Below are 23,711 nucleotides of genomic sequence, written 5' to 3' on the forward strand. Positions count from 1 at the left end.
TTAATCAAATTGTTCTTGGTAGTGCATTCCAGAGAATTGGCGCAGCTTGTGAAACTTCTTCTAGACAGGGGTGAGAGGTTCGGATTTTAGAGGATGTCAGTCTTAGATTATTAGCGGAAGGAGGGCACAGGTTGGGTGAAAGGCAGAGATGAGTGAGGAGACGTAGAGCGGTGCAGAACTGTAAAGAGCTTTGTGGGTGAGAATGATAAGTTTATATTATACTCTGTAGTGGATGGACCTCGAGTAGAATGATTGTCACAAGGTGGAGGCATCGGTGTAGCAGTTGGAGCGGAATATGATCCCGGCTGCTATATTCAGGATGGATTTGGAGAGTGGACAGTTTAGTAAGAGAGAGACCAATAAGTAGAGAGTTGCAATAGTTCAGATGAGCTTGAATAAGAGCAACAGTAAAGGCCACTTCACACATAACGAGATTGTGAACGAAATCGTTGCTACGTCACAGTTTCTGTGACGCAACGACTTCACTAGCGATCTCGTCATGTTTGTCACGTACCAACGATCCGCCCCCTGCTGTGAAATCGTTGGTCGATGCTGAACAGCCTGGGCCATTTTTGGCTCGTTGGAGTCCTGCTGGTCAGGATGGATCTGTATGTTTGACACCTAGCTAACGATTTCGCTAACGACCTAGATGAGTGAAACGTAGGCATGTAGTTGCATCCCCGTTTCCGCGCCACCTCTGCACCGATTGGTTGGTGCTGAGAACAATAGCGTGTAGTTGTGTCACCGTTTCCGCGCCTCTCTCTGCACCGATTGGTTTGCGCTGAGAACACTACTACGTTCTGATTGGGTATCGCTTCATGCTTTGTTCCCTTTTGAGTCTTGGGATAGAACCCGTGACTACACCCAGATTCATTCATGCTTTTTTCTCGATTGCTTGCTTGCTTTTCGGATCAAAGCAGGATCTGCACTTGGATTGATCCCTCTTTCGTTCCCAAGTGTGTTGCTTTGAGGATCGAAGCTGCGATTAATAATAGATAGTATAATACTATTCTTCACTGATAGACAGCTATTCTCAAAGCAAGGCTCAAAAGAAGTTACAAAGGATGATGCGATACAAAAGTTTACCTTCTACGCCCGCCCACCCAATCAGAACGCAGTATTGGCCACCAACCGGAGCGGAGGGGTGTGGAAAAGGTGACGCCTGCCCGGCCGCCCAATCATAACGCAGTATTGGCCACCAATCAGAGCGGAGGAGTTTGGAAAAGGTGACGCAAATGCACGCCGACGTGGCTAACTGCGTTTCACTACGCCCTGAATCGAGATCGGAATTGTTACCACAGCTGTTGTGTGACAGGGTCCCGACGATTTACAAGATCGTTATACTGGTCGCATGTTCGTTCCTAAAGTCGGTGTGTGTGACACCTCACATACGATTTCACCAACGACTCAGCAACGATCTGGGAACTGTGACGTAGTAGCGATCTCGTTCACGATCTCGTTATGTGTGACTGGACGTTTAGAGCTTTTGCAGAGTTAACCATAAGAAAAAGATGAATTTTAGAAATGTTTCTAAAGTGTAGGTGACATGAGTAAGCAAATGATCGGATGTAGGGAGTGAAGAGAGATCTGAGTCAAATATGACCCCAAGACAGGAGGAGTGCTGCTGGGGAGTAATAGTTAAACCTGATATGGAAATGGTAATATTGTGTTTAGGAATTTAGGAATGTTAGTAGAGAGAGGAAACATGAGCTCAGTTTTTTACAGATTCAGTTTTAGATAGAGAGAGGACATGATGTTTGAGATAAGCGACAGATAATAACTGGTATTTTGTAGTAATGCTGTGTTGATGTGAGGAGATGATGTGTATAATGGGATATCATCAACAACCAGACGATCTTGAAAACCAAATCTATTGATGGGGCAGTGTATAGAGAGAATAGGAGGGGGCTTAGGACTGATCCCTGACAAACCCTGACCATAAGGGGAAGAAGAGAGGAAGAGGAGCCGATAAAAGATACAGTGAAGAAGCGGTCACAGAGGTAGAAAGAGAACCCGGAGAATGGTGTCCTTGAGGCCAATAGAGCAGACTCTAGTGAGGAGGAGCTGGTGATCCACAGTATTGAATACAGCAGAGACATTCAGGAGAATCAGCAGGGAGAAGTGATCATTAGATTTAGCTGTTAGTAGATCATTAGAGACTTTAGTAAGGCGGGCTTCACTTCAGTGTTATTCTGCCGCAATGCATCATGTGATTACCGTGACAGTTGGAAGAATACAAAATGAAGTTGGTCCATCCATTCAAAAGCCAAGAGATCAAATATCAGAGTCAACAAGTTAGATCATCAAGAGGTCTATTAGCTCTGGCACAAAAAACACGGCAGTGGAGATGACTCATATGATTCATAATAGTGAAATCACAGATATGCTTGTGATGCACATAACAAGTTTGTAATGGTGGCCCGAAAAAGGTGAAAAAGCTTTGACTTCAATATTGTCATTCAAAGCCTCAATTTTACAAAAAAAAGTACAAAAAGTGGACAGCAGAAGATTTGAAACAGGTGATTTGGAGCAATTAGCCAAAAGTCAATAGACTATGCTCTTATGGGTCCGGTGACAGAAGAAGTTACAATGCTTCGTGCATCTCTTTGTCCTACTATCTGCACCAGTGACCCTATTCTCCCATATCTTCTTCAGTCCTTTTCCCTGGCTGTCACCACTCACCTGACTTAAAAATGTAACCTCTCCATCTCAACTGGTATTTTTCACTCCTCATTCAAACATACCAGAATACACTGATTACTAAAAAACAACTATCCCTGGACTAAAACAGCGCTGCTAACTGCAGACCTATTTCTAATCTCCCCTTCATCTGTAAACTTATGGAACGCTAATCAGCTATCTGTCAGATAACGCTCTTCTTGACTGTTTACGATCTGGTTTCTACTTAGGAAAACTAAACTTAGGCGAGCTACACATCAGTGTTAAGGCCCCGTCACACTAAGCAACATCGCTAGCAACATCGCTGCTAATGAACAACTTTTGTGACGTTGCTAGCGATGTTGCTGTGTGTGACATCCAGCAACAACCTGGCCCCTGCTGTGAGGTCGTTGGTTGTTGCTGAATGTCCTGGGCCATTTTTTAGTTGTTGCTGTCCCGCTGTGAAGCACAGATCGCTGTGTGTGACAGCGAGACAGCAACAACTAAATGTGCAGGCAGCAGGAGCCGGCTTCTGCGGAGGCTGGTAACCACAGTAAACATTGGGTAACCAAGAAGCCCTGTCCTTGGTTACCCGATATTTACCTTTGTTACCAGCCTCCGCCGCTCTCACTGTCAGTGCCGGCTCCTGCTTTGTGCACATGTAGCTGCAGGACACATCGGGTTAATTAACCCGATGTGTGCTGTAGCTAGGAGAGCAGGGTGCCAGCGCTAAGCATTGTGCGCTGCTCCCTGCTCTGTGCACATGTAGCTGCAGCACACAATGGGTAATTAACCCGATGTGTGCTGTAACTAGGAGAGCAGGGAGCCAGCCCTCAGTGTGCGCTGCTCCCTGCTCTCTGCACGTGTAGCTCCGTGCGCTGGTACCCGAGGTAAATATCGGGTTGGTTACCCGATATTTACCTTAGTTACCAAGCGCAGCATCTTCCACGTGGCGCTGGGGGCTGGTCACTGGTTGCTGGTGAGCTCACCAGCAACTCGTGTAGCGACGCTCCAGCGATCCATGCCAGGTCAGGTTGCTGGTGGCATCGCTGGAGCGTCGCAGTGTGACATCTCACCAGCAACCTCCTAGCAACTTACCAGCGATCCCTATCGTTGTTGGGATCGCTGGTAAGTTGCTTAGTGTGACTGGACCTTTATTCTGCCGCAATGCCAGATCCGGCACAAATGCGGTACAGTTCAATACAATTCAATGGAATCGCAGCAAGATAAGTTCACATGCGGTCACATGCAGCCGCATGTAGTGACATGACAAGAACCTGCATAACTAAGCATACGCTAAATAAATTTATGTATAAGATAACCAAGATGATTAACTATAACATGAAGGTAGTCTGACGTTCAAAGCTGTAGTGGATGGTGAGATATGGCGCATGAAAGTCAAAAACCTCAAAACACTATTACCCTTTTGCTTGTCAGTGTATGTGAAACTGGGCTTAGAGATATAAAAAACATTCTTTAAATTAGGCCACATGATTAGTTGTTCTTTTTTTCAGTATTCTATTGTATGCAGTGAAAAGATATCCAACAAACAAATGCTCATGTGCATAAGATCATATGTAAAGCACCATGGAATTAATGGTGCTATAATAATAAATAATAATACTGTAATAAGATCTATGTAAAGGGGCCATCCATGGGAATTATTTTCCAATATGAAACAATATAATATAGCTAATTTCTACTATTTTTGCTTCTGAATGTGTTTATACGCTCTATTCACTGAATCGCTATGGTCAAAATGAACTAAGCTGAATATGTCTGGGGTCATGAGATTGATTTCATAAGGCTCTGTTCACGTGTCCAATTCTTATCTGTTTGCAACAGATATAGTATTTTACATAAAAGGAACAGTTGCAACAAACAAAGCAAAAATAAATGCAAAATGGAAACAAAGATTCTATTTTAATCAGATCTGTCTTTTAAAAAAAAATGACTGTTTAAAAACGGTCGTATTAGATTTCATTTTGCATCCATGTTTATTCAGTTTGCAACAGTTCTGTTTTTACTCTAAACAACTCCAGTGTTCTGGCCATTGGCATTTCTAAAAATTAGATCCATGACCATCTATTATGATCCATTTTCCATAGACGTCAATTTTTTTTTTCTTTTAAAAATGGATGTTATCAGTATTTTTTGGAGGGGGGGCTGAACAAAAAAAGTTGTGCAAGCTACAAGATAAAACCTAAAAAGTGATAAAAGACAAGAAGGAGGCAAATAGAAGACATTTTAGAACACTTTTGTTCTTATTCAAGGGAATTTCTGTTTTTATAAACCCAAAATGGATCCACAAAAATGAAATACCTATTCCATATGTGAACACACCCTTAGGCCCCCTTCACACGTCCGTGAAAAACACGCACGTGTGTTACGGGCCGTTTTTCGGGTCCGTGTCCCGTTTTTGTGTCCGTTTTTATGGTCCGTGTGGCACCTGTGTGAATTGCGTATGCTAGCCGTGTTTGTGTGCAGAACGTCCGTGTGTGCGTGTGGAATTAACGTGTATGTGTACGTGTAATGTCCGTGTGTAATGTCCGTGTGTGTGATGCACAATGTCGTTTATAAATGTCGGCTGACAGCAGACAGAGTTGCGCGATGAGAATGAACTCGGGTGAACTTCACCCGACTTCATCCTCATACCGCGGCTCTGTCTGTGTCGAGTACTGATTAGCGGTCACCTGTGAAGGATTCACCGGTGACCGCTAATCCCCCAATTGACTGAAGTGTCCCCCCCTCTCTCATACTCACCGATCCCCGATCTCCGGCGCAGCGCTGCACGGCATTCACACGGCTGCGGCGGCTTTTACTATTTTGAAAAAGCCGGCCGCCCATTAAACAATCTCGTATTCCCTGCTTTCCCCGCCCACCGGCGCCTATGATTGGTTACAGTGAGACACGCCCCCACGCTGAGTGACAGGTGTCACACTGCACCCAATCACAGCAGCCGGTGGGCGTGTCTATACTGTGCAGTAAAATAAATAAATAAATAATTAAAAAAAAACGGCGTGCGGTTCCTCCCAATTTAAAAGCCAGCCAGATAAAGCCATACGGCTGAAGGCTGGTATTCTCAGGATGGGGAGCTCCACGTTATGGGGAGCCCCCCACCCTAACAATATCAGTCAGCAGCCGCCCAGAATTGCCGCATACATTATATGCGACAGTTCTGGGGCTGTACCCGGCTCTTCCCGATTTGCCCTGGTGCCGTTGGCAAATCGGGGTAATAAGGAGTTATTGGCAGCCCATAGCTGCCAATAAGTCCTAGATTAATCATGTCAGGCGTCTATGAGACACCTTCCATGATTAATCTGTAAGTTACAGTAAAAAAACACACACACCCGAAAAAATCCTTTATTTGAAATAAAAAACACACACAAATTCCCTCATTACCAATTTATTAACCCCGACAAACCCTCCATGTCCGGCGTACTCCACGGACCTCCAGCGTCGCGTCCAGCTCTGCTGCATGGAGGTGACAGGAGCAGCAGAAGACACCGCCGCTCCGGTCACCTCCACACAGCAAATGAGATGAGTAGCGCGATCAGCTGCTGTCACTGAGGTTACCCGCGGCCACCGCTGGATCCAGCGGTGGCCGCGAGTTACCTGACTGACAGCAGCTGATCGCGCTACTCACCTCATTTGCTGTGTGGAGGTGACCGGAGCGGCGGTGTCTTCTGCTGCTCCTGTCACCTCCATGCAGCAGAGCTGGACGCGACGCTGGAGGACCGTGGAGTACGCCGGACATGGAGGGTTTGTCGGGGTTAATAAATTGGTAATGAGGGAATTTGTGTGTGTTTTTTATTTCAAATAAAGGATTTTTTCGGGTGTGTGTGTTTTTTTACTGTAACTTACAGATTAATCATGGAAGGTGTCTCATAGACGCCTGACATGATTAATCTAGGACTTATTGGCAGCTATGGGCTGCCAATAACTCCTTATTACCCCGATTTGCCAACGGCACCAGGGCAAATCGGGAAGAGCCGGGTACAGCCCCAGAACTGTCGCATATAATGTATGCGGCAATTCTGGGCGGCTGCTGACTGATATTGTTAGGGTGGGGGGCTCCCCATAACGTGGAGCTCCCCATCCTGAGAATACCAGCCTTCAGCCGTATGGCTTTATCTGGCTGGCTTTTAAATTGGGGGGAACCGCACGCCGTTTTTTTTTAATTATTTATTTATTTATTTTACTGCACAGTATAGACACGCCCACCGGCTGCTGTGATTGGGTGCAGTGTGACACCTGTCACTCAGCGTGGGGGCGTGTCTCACTGTAACCAATCATAGGCGCCGGTGGGCGGGGAAAGCAGGGAATACGAGATTGTTTAATGGGCGGCCGGCTTTTTCAAAATAGTAAAAGCCGCCGCAGCAGTGTGAATGCCGTGCAGCGCTGCGCCGGAGATCGGGGAACGGTAAGTATGAGAGAGGGGGGGAAACTGACCGACAGACTGTGAGAGAGGGACAGACAGACAGAGAGACCGACAGAGAGACAGAGAGACTGACCGACGGACTCAGGGAGATTGACCGACATACACAGAAATAGAAAGAATAGCCGACATCACTAGAAATAAAAACACCAAACGGACACGGACTATAGGTATATGCATACGTGTTTACTAACGTGTGTGCACATACCCATAGACTTTCATTGTGTCCACGTGTGCGTGCTCCGTGCAGATAACGGACATGCATCCGTGCCAAACGCAAACACATACGGATCACGGACACGCACACACGGACATAATGAAATAATGGACGTGTGACCACAATCATAGATTAACATTGGTGCACGTTTGGCCGTGTCTCCGGTATATACGGAAACGGACCAAACACGCACGTGTATCACGGACGTGTGAAGGGGGCCTTAGGCTGCATTCCCACATTGGGTTTTTGGTGAGTTTTTGCTTTGTTACAGAATTTCGGCATGTTGCGCGCTCTCTACTTCGCTGCAGAGCACTACAAGTAGGAGCGATGCTGGGCTGTGACGCTGGGCTGTGACGAGTGGTGAAACAGCACCCACAGCCCAGTCACTCAGGAAGACTGGGGCTGAGCTCAGTAATGTCGGGTCAACTGGAAGTTGACGTGACATCACCTGATCTTGTAGGTCATGGGGGTCACTTCATAGGAATGAGCAGACCGCTCAGAGGCAGAATTAGCTGAACAAGGTAAAAAAAGCCTTCCTTATCAGTTTTACAGAAATGTGGCCACTACTGCAGCGTAGTGAACCACCCCTTTAAGGTCCACTTACACTAGATGTCTTTGCAGCATTAAACTACCGCTGATCAGTGTATAGCCTGTTTATTAACCTGTTTACACAGGCAAATCGTGCTTCAGATGCACATAGAACGATCTGTATTAGGCTATGTGCCCACGCTGCGGATTTTGCGCGGATTTTGCCGCAGATTTGCCGCGGATTTACCGCAGATTTTCCGAAAATCTGCAGCAGCGTTACTTCCAAGCCATTTCAATGGCATTTTGGAAATGCTGTGTCCATGCTGCGGATGTTTCCGCGGCGGATTTGCCGCGGATTTTGATCCGGAAAAATCTGCAGCATGTCAATTATTGTTGCGGATTTTGGGTATAGAATGGGGAAAAAAAAAAATCCGCATCAAAATCCGCGGCAAATTCGCGGTAATCCGTGGTAAATCCGCGGCAAATCGTGGATTTTCATGCAGAAAAATCCGCAGGTACATTCTACCGTGGACACATAGCCTTAGATCTTTCAGTGCATATATTCTGCCAATGTTGTCGGCAGTACAGATCTTATTTATACAGGACGATGCTTTGTCGAAAATGAATAACATTTGTGCAATCCAATAGTTAATTTCACCCGATGAGCAAGCATTTTGTTAGTTCGTGGTGTGCACAGCAGCCTAGTCACATTGCACGATTGCTGGGAAACGAGTTTTCCTTGGTACGCTCATTCATGATATTTGTGCAGTGTAAATGCAACATTAGTGATTCTGATTACAAGTCCTTTAATGTGTATACAGGCAGAATACAGTCTTATTCTTAGTTTACGGAAGAGCAGGCTCAGCGATAAGGAGACAGATAGAGAATCCCTGGCTGAGAAAGTAGTCCACCTGCGACCAGTATATTGTCAGTGTCCTTGTAGACTGATTGATTTATAACCAACTAATGCATTGCCACATTTGCTCAGAGTTAATGTTTATCTAAATGAGATACAGCAGTAGGAGATATTTTCTAATACCATTTCATACTAACCACGTTCCTTTAGAGACTTTCAGAATGTATGAACCAGAACAGCTAACATTTCCTACGAATGACATAACAGAAGAACAAAGGATAGCTAAGGCCACGCTCACATCAGTGGTATTTTGCCACAAAACCGGATCCGTCATAAATGTGTTTCAGTTCCATTCATTTACAATGCAATCGCGGCAAGATGCAGTGACATGCGGTTGTATATGCCACACGCAACTGCATGTCACCGCATCTTGCCGCGATTACATTGTAAATGAATGAAACTGAAACTCATTTATGACGGTCTGGTTTTGCGGCAAAATACCGCTGATGTGAGCGCGGCTTAAGATACTAAAGGATGTAAAGGATAAGTTATTTACCAATACATGAACTAAAAAAAAAACAACCAATGGCTCATACTACCGATAACTGATTGAATGGGGGTTGGAGGTTTGTTTTTCTTTAAGATATGAATCATCATGAAAATATGAAAAATATATATATGTATATATATATGTATGTGTGTATATATATATATATATATATATATATACAAACACACACGGTATTTTTCGTTTTAGAAGATGCACTGCATTATAAGACGCACCCCATATTTAGAGATGAAAAAGGTAAAAAAAAGAGGTGTCCATCTTTTACTTCGGAGGTGTCTTACCGAAGGAGGGTGGCAGCGGCAGTGCAGTGGGGTCACAGGATGTAGGGGTGGTGCTGGAGTAGGGAGATGTTACAGGCGCTGCGGTGGGGGCTGTGCTGGATACGGTGGGGGCTGTGGGGGCTGCAGGTGCTATGCTGGCGCATACACAGATTGAGATCTCAGCTCAATGACAAGCCGAGATCTCATCTTTGCACGTACCACCTCCGGGCGCCATTTTCCTTAAGTCCGCTGCAGAGAGATCAGTACGCCGGATGCTGCAAGTGCGCAGATGAGATCTTAAGCTGAGAGCTCCATCTGCACACGTGCTGATGCCAAGCGCTATTATTTGAAGCACCGCTGACAGAGCATCTCACCCGCTGCATCGCCCTGCTCTACACAGCCCCTACCACAGCCAGCACAGCCCCCACCGCAGCATCTTGCAGGCAGCACAGCACCCATTCTTCACCTCCTGGTAAGATACGCTTGTATTATAAGTTGCACCCCTCATTGTCCTCCCAAATGTTTTGGGGAAAAGTGCGTCTTACAATCCGAAAGATACGGTGTGTGTTTATATATATGTATATATATATATATATATATATATATATATATATATATATATATATAAAATGAAAAAAAGCACTAGGCTTAAAGTGGCATGTAGACGTTTGGTCACTCCTGGTCAAAATTACTGTTATTGTGAACATGGGCTCCGGAATGCAACTTCAGACATCACTAGAACATGGCATATTGTTATGACATGCGAGCCCGATGACCAGTCAGTGTCAGCTTCCTTCTCCCCACCATTGGACGTTTGAGCAGGAAGTCAAAGCAGAGCTCAGTTCCTGTTCAAATGTCCGAAAGCGGAAAGACAGCTCCCGAGCACTGATTGGTTGTGGGGCTCGCGTTTCAGAACAATGTCGTGTGGGCCCCGGGAATGCAACTTCAGACATCGCTGAAACCGCGTCCACACCGAAGGTGAGTATAGGCTTATCTATTTTAATGAGGGCGAACAAGCGCAATAAGTGGTGGTTGTTCAAGTAGTGGACATCCCCTTTAACAAAATGCATTACTGTACAATAGTAAATGTCTACATAGTATTTGTAGATAAAGTGTTTCGCAGACTCAAAGATTACACCAATTTTATTCATTCTCACACTTCGATTTTTATATCTGACAGATCAATTTAAATTTGGATTTCTGCTGAAGACAGACAATAGTGAGAGAATAATCAAATACATATTAAAACTATCATAAGATACAACTAAAACAAAATATGAATAATCATCATGTGTAAAAAGCCACTGTGCCCTAATAAATATTACAGTCCACCACATCATTTAAAGCACCTGAGTTACGCTTCCCTCATAAATCCCACCGATGCAGTACAAAAAAAAGAAAGAGAAACTGATGATAAAACTAATCTAATAGTTTCCCAGGAGAACAGTTTTGTATCTGGTGGCATCAGTTCCTGATAATGGTCGTCTCCCTGTGCCAGACAGATAAACATTGCATGCAGCATGTGGCATTTTGGCTATAGTCATTGGACCAGACAGTCTAGACACAATAGAAATTTGATCCCAGTCTAACATATCAAAAACTCTATCAAGAAACACCTTGGAAGACTGCTGTAGAAAATGCTGTGTGTCCATTGTAATTAATGGTATAAACTGCCTTTAGATAACACTTTTTTTAAATAATCACAGCAATCATTAGTTGTTGACGTTTATAGTTAGAGTTGGGTGAGTTTATTAGAGCGGAATTGACTCGAATTTTACAAAAATCCAAATTCTGAAGAATCCAATTTTTTTAATTATTCACGCTTTGCAAATTCAGTAGCCATCTTGCTGTACAGTAGTGTAATGACTGGCACAAAGTGGCGCTAGACAATACTAGTATGCAGTAAATGGAGATGTAGTCAGACAGGCCGGGATCATAAACTAGGAGGGCACAACAGTATACAGGAGGCAGACAGAAACGAGGTTGAGGCACAAGCCGAAGGTCAGGGTTCCAGGAGAGTACATACAAGAAATAGGGAGCAGGTAAGGAAGTGGTCAGGAGGAAGTCTGACATCAGAAGCTAGGAAGTCACAACAGAAACAGGGGAGGACAGCCAGAGATGGGTAAACAGTAGTTCGGAGTCGAGAGACCAAGATCTGAACACTGAACACCACGGGAGCCAGCAGCACAACTGTAAAGAAGAGGTTCGACTGGAAGCGTCTTGAGCTAACACGCTCCCAAAAAAAGCAGAACAATCACCGGAGATGAGAATCATCTGCAAGAGCACGAAGACCTTCAAGGTGAAACCCAGTCCTGTGAAACATCCAGCAGAACAGTCATCCTGCAAAATGCTCTGCACCATAGGCAACATATACCTGCTCTGCAGGAGAGCATGGCAGAACAATACAGAATGTTCTGAAATTGTGACAAGTAGCAGGTCAGCAAAAGGTTAATAAAAATAAAAAAAAACATACTCCCCTCACCGTTCACCTCTATAATCCCCATTGCTCCCTGCCTGCTCCTCTATGTTTCCATCACATTGCATCACTGGCCCATTTTTTTCACTCTAAGCAAGAGCTTGAAGCTGTGGGAAGGCCCTGGAGTTAAACACTACATGTTCAGTGAATTCCAGGGCCTGCTTGCTTGAGGCCACAAACCCTGGCCTAGATCCCTGGCTGTGAGTGAACACAGGGTCAGAGATGCAACAAAGGTGCAGAGGACTGGACATCAGGCATGGAGAAGCGGGGACAGCCAGTGAGGTAAGTGGCAGCAAAAGGTAAAAAAGAAAAAAAAAACATAGCTCACCTTTCCTGTGTAGTCTTCCGCGCCCCAATTGTGTTGCATATCCATTTTCTCTCTAAGCTGGCACTTCTGGCAACGAGCAGGCCCTGGATTTAGGTATGCATGCATAGTGACCTACAAAGAGTCTACTGAAGAAACCCCAAATACCTAGAAACACACCCAATAGTTTATGCAAAGTAATTTATACTTTATTAATATAACAACATCTCATAATAACACAGTAAAAACACAAGGATTGGAAGGTGGTCTGTAAGCAGTAAAATCAAAATACAATCCTGTATTGCTCAAATTACCCAAATATAGTCAAAAACATGTACCATATATACAACTGAGGATTCCCATTGATATATTACATTCTTAAGCGGGCTTTACATGCTGCGATATCATTAATGAATTATCGTCGGGGTCGCGTTGTTTGTGACGCACATCCGGCGTCATTAATGATATCGCAGTGTGTGACACTTATGTGTGACCTAAAACGATCGCAAAAGTGGAAAAAATCGTTTGTGCAGAGAGGTCATCCTAAAACAAAAAATCGTTTTCTCCTAATTAGCGATGTTCTTTGTTCCTGCGGCAGCACACATTGCTGTGTGTGACACCGCAGGAGCGAGGAACATCTCCTTACCTGCCTCCACCGGCTATGCGGAAGGAAGGAGGTGGGTGGGATGTTTATGTCCCGCTCATCTCCGACCCTCCGCTTCTATTGGACGCCTGCCATGTAACGTCGCTGTGACGCCGCACGACCCGCCCCCCTTAGAAAGGAGGCGGATCGTCGGCCAGAGCGACGTCGCAGGACAGGTAAGTCCATGTGACGGGGGTAAGCGAGGTTGTGCGTGACGGGCAGCGATTTGCCCGTGTCGCACAACCGACGGGGGCGGGTACGATCGCTTGCGATCGCGCTAGTGAGATCGCAGCGTGTAAAGCCAGCTTTAGTCTCCCACTCGCATTGGCTAACAATTCTGTACATTTAATAGCAACATAAAATTCATGCATGGAGAGGTTAATGTTCTATAATATACAGTAATAATGAATAACCAGGAAAAAGATTATTGTGACAATCACACTTTACCTGAACTCAAAGTGGTTGTGCATCTCAGCAGCATACAGTAGGTTGCTTAATTTATTCCCAGACACATATACATAGGTCTATTGTATCTTGAAATGCATACATAGTGACCTGCAGGGTCTGTAGCCGAATACTGCGGCCGGTGTTCACTCTAGGTCAGGACTTCTGACAGCGAGTAGGCCCAGTAAACTCTGAAGCCTGCTTGCTTCTGAAAGCCCTGAAAGGAGGGAACACCGGGCAGAAAGTTCAAAGCACTGGACAGGCAGCAGTGGGAACGTCTGGAAGGTAAGCAGAAGGTTGCATATAAGGCTACTTTCACATTGCATTTTTCCCTACATCCACAGGTCCCGTCGGGGCATCCGTCCGGACCGCCCCTCCCCCACTCTGCAAAGCGTGCTCCGGACGCATGCGTCTGACAGGGCCATTCACTGTTATAGAGTGCACTGCGTTAGCGTGTGCTCTGTTTTGTGCCATTTTTTGCACATATACGTTTCTGCAGAAGGACACCCGAACATAGAGGAGTACGTTCGGGTGTCCGTCTGCAGAAACGTATATGTGCAAAAAATGGCACAAAACAGAGCACACGCTAACGCAGTGCGCTCCATAACAGTGAATGGCCCTGTTGGGCGCATGCGTCCGGAGCACGCTTTGCAGAGTGGGGGAGGGGCAGTCCGGACGGATGCCCCGACGGGACCTGTGGACGTAGGGAAAAATGCAATGTGAAAGGGGCCTAAGTGAAGGTTTTTTATTTTTTACATGTTGCGTTTATAATGCTCTGGGGTCTGATGAGACAATAAATTCACGACTGATTGAAATTCCATTTAAATGCTGGATGAACAGGCGAATTAGAATTTTACCTGCTCCGGTCATCTCTACCTACAGTGCATTGAAGGCAGGAGAATTATAGGAAAACTGAACTTGATGAGCAGTACATGTATTATATTGTGGATGTATACCCTGCTGTAACTAAATAAAAGCATAGTGCATATAAATAAACATAGGTTACTTAGTAAACATTATTCTTTATCAAAAAAGCGTAAAGCCATCCCACCGCGACAAGGTGTACTCAAATTGAGACGGTACCTAACACTCTCTAGTATTAAAACCTATACACTATAGATGAAAAGTGAAACGGGGGCCACACCCTATTTGTACAGCAGGGTATATGTCCAAATTATTCTTATCTTGGGTTTTCTTTGTCTTATGGCCAGTGTGAACATGTGCTTATAAGTTGCATGTATACCAGCTCATGCTCCGGCTCATTTTTTTGTTTCTTTGTAGCCTCTTGTAATCAGTACAAATAGGGTATGGCCCCCTTATCAGTGAGCTGGGCATTTCATCTATAGTACTTCCTATGGCTGTGTGTACATAGTCAGGACCCAGTCACTCTCTGCCCTTATTCAGATTGATGTCTGTTGACACATGGTAAGGTTTTAATTCTAGAGAGTGTTAGGTACCATCCCGATTTGGGTACACCTTGTCGCAGTGGGATGGCTTTACGCTTTTTTGATCAAAAATAGTGTTTACTAAGTACCCTATGTTTATTTATTTGCATTATGCTTTTATTCATTCACTTTCATGCAGGGTAGACGTCCATATTATTTTTATCTTGGGTTTGTTTTTGTCTTATGGCCAGTGCAAACATGCGATTATATGTGACATGTATACCAACTCATTATGCGGGTCATTTTTTTGTTTACATATATTATATTGTAGTACCCGGAATGCCATCAATATTGAGGTATTAGGCATAGCAGCTATGGGTCAGAGGCTGAGGTGGCCCGCTCATGTACATGCATTATTGTTCTTTGTGGAGTGGAGTTGCAGTGGCTTTCGTTGTCTAGCACTACTTTTTGGGTTCTTCTTTATGGAATAGATCTGATATACAACACTAGTATCATCCTTTGGTTGTTGTTACTTTTACGGCTGCTTGTGTTGCAGCAGTTACTTTATTGTGAAGCCAGAAAGGGGCCCATTTATGAATTTAGTATGGGGCCCTATGGACTTTAGTTGTGTTTAATCACTTAACTTGTTATATACAAGAAGCCTAAAGGATCTTACTGTATATTCCAAATGCATGAAAAGCCAATAACAAGTCTGATTCTGATGTGTTGTAAGGGGAAATTGATATTATCCTTTAGCTTGGGATATTCCTATTTATTGACCTTAATCCCATCTAATCAAGTGTAAGTTGGCACTGTCCGAAGCTAAAATCTACCGTTGGCGTCTATGAGCTATGGGCACTTGAGGAATGATTTCACACTTGGGAACGATTTATTCTAAGTCAACAACTTGCACTTTTTGTAATGTGCATGTGCTTATCGATGTTCAGATTTTAAATCATTTGCCATAACTAAATTCAAATTAGCATTTGTATAACAAGGGCAATTTATTGCCCATTATAATTCAAAGCTGTATTTTCCATTAGCATGCTAGGCACTTTGTACATTAACTTAGCATTTATGCCAAACATAATGTTTTACTCATTCCATCTTACAGCCCCTTTGGATATGACTTCGGTATTTTTTATTTCCCTTCTGTGCTAATCTTACAGTCTTTCTTTATTGACCATGATTTTTCTGCCAGCTTCACTGGCTTCTTATTATGCTTGGTGTTAAGTTTACACCATATCTCGGATTCCTCACACATTTACGCTGATCAAGATTACACTATATATTGGGCTTACCTATAAAACCTAGTGCAGGGATATACGAGGACTGGCGCTGCCCATCAGATTCTGTCATTTTGTAGAAAAAGAAGAGAAGCTTTGACATCTTGTTACTGTGAACATTACCCTTCCTTCTGTGCACTAGTTTTATACGTGATCCCCCTATTATTTGTTACCATCCATATTCTCCTCTCATTATTTCCTATTGCATGCCTAACCTTACATTAATGTCATTTTAATTTACTTGTGTAGTGAATATTGCATTTACTTTATATAACAAAGTGATTTAGTTGATCTGTTGTAATAAGCTGTAGTCTTATCATTTAAATTATCTAATGTCTTTACTAAACTAGCTTTGGTACCAGCCGATCCGGTATTTCAGCACTCTGGACAGTTGCCTGCAGACTCCCTGGTTAAAATCGGTTATCCACCACAAAGCACCCAGTCTAATCACTTGTGTGAGTATACAGTATATACTGCATTTCTTCAGGAGATATTCCAAACAGATTGTTTTTTCTTTTTTTTCCCCTTTTCTTCTTTTCACTTAAAAAAAAATCACCATTAATGATATGTCATTACTGTGAAAACGTACAATCTAAGACAATGGTAGGTCCCCTGTTTGATATAAAAATACAATATAGACATATTTAATTACCAAATCAGGGTTGGAGACTTTACTGGAAAGCATGCAATTTGTTGGTTCACCGTATGGACTTTACATTCGGCCTCTCCCTCTGTACTATCCATTTAAATGCTACACAGTTTACATTTAAAGACAAATAGTAACAGATGAGATATAACATACATATGATGACAATATATCAGGGCATAAATATAATAAAATGTAAATTATATACACAGCATTGACGGAAATATTAATATAATTTATGTATGCATAGTTTACATATAATCTATTATACTGCCAGTAATGTTCTAACCTATTTCAGGAATATTAATAGATAACATGATTTTAGCTGAGGTGATAGTGAAAACCACCATATTTGAGAAGAATCACATCCGTCCTGCCATCATTAAACATTGTTTGAAAAAATATAACCTAAGAATGTTTCTAACAAGTAATATTTATTAATGTATCATTTATTTGCATAATAATAATATTAGTAATAATCCGTCAACAGTCAAGAAGGAATAAAATTCCCATTTACATGTATAACTGCATTTCAATTTGAATACACTAATAAAAATAAAAAATCCTATTATAATATACCACTTATATTAGACATACTGTAGGTATGGTCTGCAGCATTTATGTATGTTTACAGTGGGGTACATGAAAAAAACGTACAGTCAGTAGCCCAGTGCACCTTAAAACATGATTGTGAATGACAATTGTGGTATGCGATAGATAGATAGATAGATGGATAGATAATGGATAGATAGATAGATGGATAGATAGATAGATAGATAGATGGATAGATAATGGATAGATAGATAGATGGATAGATAGATAGATAGATGGATAGATAATGGATAGATAGATAGATAGAGGGATAGATAGATAGATAGATAGATAGATAGATAGAGGGATAGATAGATAGATAGATAGATAGATAGATAGATAAATAGATAGATCTAAAAAATAAAGATGGCAGCACTCCTACAAATTCAGAAAAACTGACCTTTATAAGCCCAGCCACACTATGGGCTTATAAAGGTCGGTTTTTCTGAATTCATAGGAGTGCTGCCATCTTTATTTTTTCTATATGTTAGCAATTGAAAGGTTGCTTGGTAGGCCTTTCACCCATACTATATATTTTGGTCTGCTCTTGTTTTTTTTTCTAGATAGATAGATAGATAGATATAGAGCGAAAGAGGGATAGATAGATAGATAGATAGATAGATAGATAGATAGATAGATATAGAGGGATAGATAGATAGATAGATAGATAGTAAGATAGATAGTTAGTAAGATAGATGGATGGATGGATACATAGATGGATAGATCGATAGATAGATAGTAAGATAGATATAGAGGGATAGATAGATAGTAAGATAGATGGATGGATGGATACATAGATGGATAGATAGATAAATTGATAGATAGAGGGATAGATAGATAAATAGATGTAGGGATAGATAGATAGATAAATAGATATAGAGGGATAGATAGATAGAGAGGGAGGGATAGATAGATAGATAGATAGTAAGATAGATGGATGGATGGATGGCATACATAGATGGATAGATAGATAGATAGATAGATAGATAGATACATTGATAGATAGAGGGATAGATAGCTAGAGAGGGATAGATAGATAGAGGGATGGATGGATGGATGAATGGATGGATGGATGGATAGATAGATAGATAGATGGTAGCTAAAAACATTAATATGAATTGAAAGTTAAGTGTCTAATGGAAAGTTTAATTGAAACAATCAGAGCTCCTCTTAAACCACAAAAGGTAAATCAGGAAGTGGCCTAAAAAGATAATTCACTAATCACCATCCTTCCTCATAACAAAAAGGATGCAAATGTTTTATAGAGTTAACTATCTATCTATCTATCCCTCTATCTATCCCTCTATATTTCTATCTGTCTGTCTATCTATCTATCTATCTATCTATCTATCTATCTATCTATCTATCCATCTATCTAATCTATCTATCTTCTATCTATCTATCTATCTATCTATCTATCTATCTATCTATCCTTCTATCTATCCCTCTATCTTTCTATCTATCTATCTATCTATCTATCTATCCCTCTATCTATCTATATACAGTCTGTCTATCTATCTATATGTCTATCTATCTATCAAGAAAAAAAGCAAATAGGAAAAGGTAGCTCTGCAGCTCTGCAAATACTGAGTCTGAGCACTATCTTTTTTGCTTTTTTTCTATTATCCTACCACATGACCAGTGCCTTAAAGGGAACCTGTCAGCAGAAATGTTGCACTAAACCTAAAAGATTCCCCTTCTGCAGCTCCTGGGCTGCATTCTAGCAAGGTTCCTATTGTTATTGTGCCCCCTTTTAGACCAAAATAAATACTTTATAAAGTGGTACCTTTTCCTATGCAAATCTTGTTAATCGTACACGGGGGCGGGCTATCTGGTGTCCGTTATCCTGCCTCCTGCTGCTATTCGCCATCCCCCATCGCTCAATTTCATACTTCAGGACGACGCCCAGTGCGCCCGAGGTCTCGCGCATGCGCCGTGCCACTCTAGCGGGACTGTGCACTGTGCACAGTGTGACCGCTGGTGACGTGTCGCGCAGGCGTGAGATTATGGGCGGTGCTGTGATTTTCATCAGCAAGTACCCGCCCATAATCTCGTGCCTGCGCTTTCCCCTCTGCCTCCACCGTTCTGCGCAAGCGCTGGCCAGATGACCCCACATCACCTCTTTCCCATCTTGGTATGAGGTGACGTGGATTCATCTGGCCAGCGCTTGTGCAGAACGGTGGAGGCAAAGGGGAAAGCGCGGGCACAAGATTATGGGCGGGTACTTGCTGATGAAAATCACAGCACCGCCCATAATCTCACACCTGCGCGACACGTCACCAGCGGTCACACTGTGCACAGTGCACAGTCCCGCTAGAGTGGCACGGCGCATGTGCGAGACCTCGGGCGCACTGGGCGGCGTCCTGAAGTATGAAATTGAGCGATGGGGGATGGCGTAAAGCAGCAGGAGGCAGGATAACGGACACCAGATAGCCCGCCCCCATGTACGATTAACAAGATTTGCATAGGAAAAGGTACCACTTTATAAAGAATTTATTTTGGTCTAAAAGGGGGCACAATAACAATAGGAACCTTGCTAGAATGCAGCCCAGGAGCTGCAGAGGGGGAATCTTTTAGGTTTAGTGCAAAATTTCTGATGATAGGTTCCCTTTAAAGGGTTTGTTAGTGACTGAGATATTGATGACCTGTCCTATGAAAAGGTTATCAATATAACCCAACACACCTGAAATCCTCATCGATCAGCAAATACCTGTTGCCACAGCTCCTTACACTGTGTATTGGCTGTACTGCAACTCAAGTAACATTCACTTCAATTGGATCTGAGCTAAAGTTCTCAAGATGGCTCCAGAAGGCTGACTACACAATGTGTAGAGCTGTGTGGTTTTGGATCCTTAAGGCCCCGTCACACACAGAGATAAATCTTTTGCAGATCTGTGGTTGCAGTGAAATCATGGACATATTGTTCCATTTGTACACAGCCACAAACCTGGCACTGATTGTCCACAAATTCACTGCAACCACAGATCTGCCGCAGATTTATCTCTGTGTGTGACAGGGCCTCTAGACTATGTACGGTATTTCCTTCAGCTGCAGCACCAGGTATCAGCTGATGGGTCTGGGTGTCTAGTCCAAACCCCCCATCAATCTGATACAAATGACCTATCCAGAGGATTGGTCATAAATATCTTGGATAATGCCTTTAAGAGTTGCACCCACTACAATGATTATTAAACAGAGCTATTTTTTATTTATAAATTTATCTAAAATCTGTGTCATATCTATCTATATCCCCTATTCTATCGTCTATCCATATTTTATCTATCTATCTATCTATCTATCTATCTATCTATCTATCTATCTATCTGTCTGTGTTTTGCCTCTATACAATGTGTATTATATCTGTACTTATACTATTGTACTGTATATTCCCTTAATGGCACAAAAATTGAAGGTACTTTTATCTTAATGACAATGGGAAAGAAACAATGGCACCGATTTCACCTCTTGTAGATGTATAATTCATGTCTACTGCCCTCCATCCCATCATCGCTCTGTAGACATCAAGGCAGAGTCAGCTATGCATTGTATATCCTCTGATATTACTAGCTTGGATATCTGTTGCTATTCATTCTACTGACTCATTATGGTTTTTAGGTGAGCAGGTTGGTTTTAGAGTTGTGTAATGTGCAAGTGGAAAGTAAGTTGCATGGAAAAAATCAATAGGAGAGTAAGCAGACGGCGCCATATATACGTACCAAGCTGCTGGCCCGGCAGAAGAGGAAGCAATCAGGAAAGTTCAGATCTTGGCACATGAAGCAGATTGTGTATTGTATATGACAAGGGGGAGCTCAGTTCAGCACAAAGAAAAGTGGATAGCGCAAACAGATAAAATACACAACCACTGTGATTCTCAAAAAGCTTTATATGGATCCTTCAAATAATAATAGATCTAATAGGTACATCGCTGATAAGATAGGATGAGGACAGGTTAATTGATCCCGTCAACTTATATAGTGTCTATGAAGAATGTTTTAACAGCACTAGATCCCCTCCTCACCTTTAAAGAGGGCCAACCACCAGGATTTTCCTATATAATGTAAAGCCAGTTCTATACTGGGGCTATCATGCTGATTCTATACATACCTTTAGTTGTGAGATCACATGTATAGTTTCTGAAATACAGGTAAATAAAGTTTGTGAAATGCTCTGTTATTTGAATGACAGCAGCTACAGAATATCTACCGTAATAGGTGGGTCAGGTTTTGTTAGTTATTCCAAACCCTCTCTGCTGCCTGTCCTTCCTTCACCTATGTTTAGAATCAGCATGATAGAACCAGTATAGCACTGGTTTTAGTTTATATAGGAAAATCCAGGTTGTTGGTCTTCTTTTAATTAAATGCACTTTTCGCGGTAGTGAGTATTAATTTCAAAGGCTTTGTACAGAGTTTAGAAATGGGTCAGCTTTAGGGATCGTTCAGAAGCGTGCTGTCTGTATGCAAATTAGAAAGCATATGGACAGCATCCTGATTAATGCAAGCCAATGTGGTAGCTCAAATGGACGTCTTTACCCATGGGCCGACAGTCCACATGCAAAGAATGGCAGCATGCACTACTGTGGTCTGTATCTTTAGATCAGACTCATCCATTCTAAGTCAATGGGTGTAGAAAAATCTGAATTGCATATGCATTACCATCCGTTTTATGGAAACATTTGGCCTTTTAATATTTATTAAATTGTTCAAGTAGAAAAACAGATGCAATACAGATGTAAAAAAAAAAGACATACGGATGGTGCACGTATTGCACCATGATGAAACATTTGGTGAAAAAAATGCCAATTTTTTTTATTACAAAAAGGAGCCATCATAACCCATCCAAAAATCAATACAATATAAAATAGGTTTATGTTGGCTCCTTTGTGTTAGTTAATCCATTGATTGGAGTTTTGAGTTCTTTTAGGAAATACTACCCCATTAATTATTATGACAATAATTTGATATTATCAATTTTTTACAAGACTACAAATGGACAATTTTTGTCTTATTCCAGAAACTGCACCATACTGTTCTTGCTTACGGGCAATGTCTGGTATTGCTGCTCAGTTCTGTTTACTTCTACATTAGACACGGCCCATGGACAATATTGACAGTGTTACTGAAAAAAATGTCCCTTTTGTCACCCTATTCAGCCCCTTTAATGATGTAATAACGACGTGCTGAACAATCATTTAGCTGACAGTAATTTTATGCCTTTGGGCCTTAAGTTATTAAATGAGTTACAATAACTTAGATCTGTATCATTACAAAGAATTTTATTAACAATTGAACTTTGCGCTGCTGCGATAAAGAAAAAACTTCTCTAAATAGGTTTTACTATCACTCTTTGCGGGTTGATAATGTGTATGTAAATACTGGGCCAAAATGAGGATAAATTGCTAGGCTATTATTATATATGAATTATTGGCGTTGTCTATCGATTTGTCATATTGATTATTCTTAAAGATAACTTGGCAGACATACAGTCTTTAAAGAGTATGACATGTTGTCAGCAAACTATATGTCTTATGTTATAGAGCAATATATAGTCACAGACACAGCACTGATAATAGGTAGCTCTTGGACCCAACTGCTACCAGCAATACAATCCAAGAGGCGCCTCCTTATCTCAGGTGAGATAGGTCACTATGTGTTTATTAGCTGATTAATCTTACTTAAACAAAAGATACAAGAGGAATGGAACATTATTTCGAGCTATCTGAGTTGACTTTGCTCCAAGTTTAACCTGTGGCTATTAAAACTATGTTATAGAAATGTAAATGCCATAATTCTATAATATTACTGCACAAAAACAGGCTTAAGTGTGACAATGTAAAGATGTGTACTCTTGCAAAAGTCTACCACTTGCGTTACAGAGCAAATATCCGAGGAAAGCTTTAGATAAAGGGTAATATCCAAGCAGGTTTCCCCAATGTTTACCATGTTTGTGTTCCTAATCCAATTTGGAATTTTAATTACTAATCTGAAAGGCGGAAGAAACTTTAACCTTTAGTAATTATCTGAAAGACCAAGATATTTCATTTTTTTTCTTGTGTTCTGACTGTTGGTATTGTTCTACCTTTTCTACATTTCTGTAATAGCTTCTGTTATCATAGATCATAGAGAATACCTCTATGAACATAGAGAATATTGTGTAAACTGAGTCTCTTTTGCGTTCAATTCAAAAATTTGATTAGCGAGAAAAGTTTAAAATCACAAGTTACTACCATTATTATTTTAATTTTTTAGATACTAGTTCTCTTAAGCTGGCCATACACATGAAATGGTTGTATCCACAAGTCGTCAGTGAGTCGTTCAGCCAACAGTTCTTAACAGTTCTTCATTTGTACTGAACCAAAAACTTCACTTCTTTGAGTTCAGTACAAAAATGTGATTAGCGGGAAAAGTTTAAAAT

General features: G+C 42.0%; 1 protein-coding gene across 2 annotated transcripts in view; it reads left to right on the top strand.

Moving 5' to 3' along the window:
• ONECUT1 (one cut homeobox 1) overlaps positions 1-23,711 on the top strand; it is an 82,973-nt gene that overhangs the window by 54,649 nt on the left and 4,613 nt on the right. The window contains exon 2 of one of the 2 annotated variants that reach the window (XM_075345772.1): positions 16,414-16,518. The exons of the other annotated variant lie outside the window; for it this stretch is intronic. Within the exon in view, the coding sequence (XP_075201887.1) occupies positions 16,414-16,518 (105 nt within the window). The remainder of the gene's footprint in view (positions 1-16,413; positions 16,519-23,711) is intronic. 2 annotated transcript variants of the gene reach the window in all.

The sequence above is a fragment of the Anomaloglossus baeobatrachus genome, chromosome 4 (genome assembly GCF_048569485.1).
Source record: "Anomaloglossus baeobatrachus isolate aAnoBae1 chromosome 4, aAnoBae1.hap1, whole genome shotgun sequence".
NCBI classification, from domain to species: Eukaryota; Metazoa; Chordata; class Amphibia; order Anura; family Aromobatidae; genus Anomaloglossus; species Anomaloglossus baeobatrachus.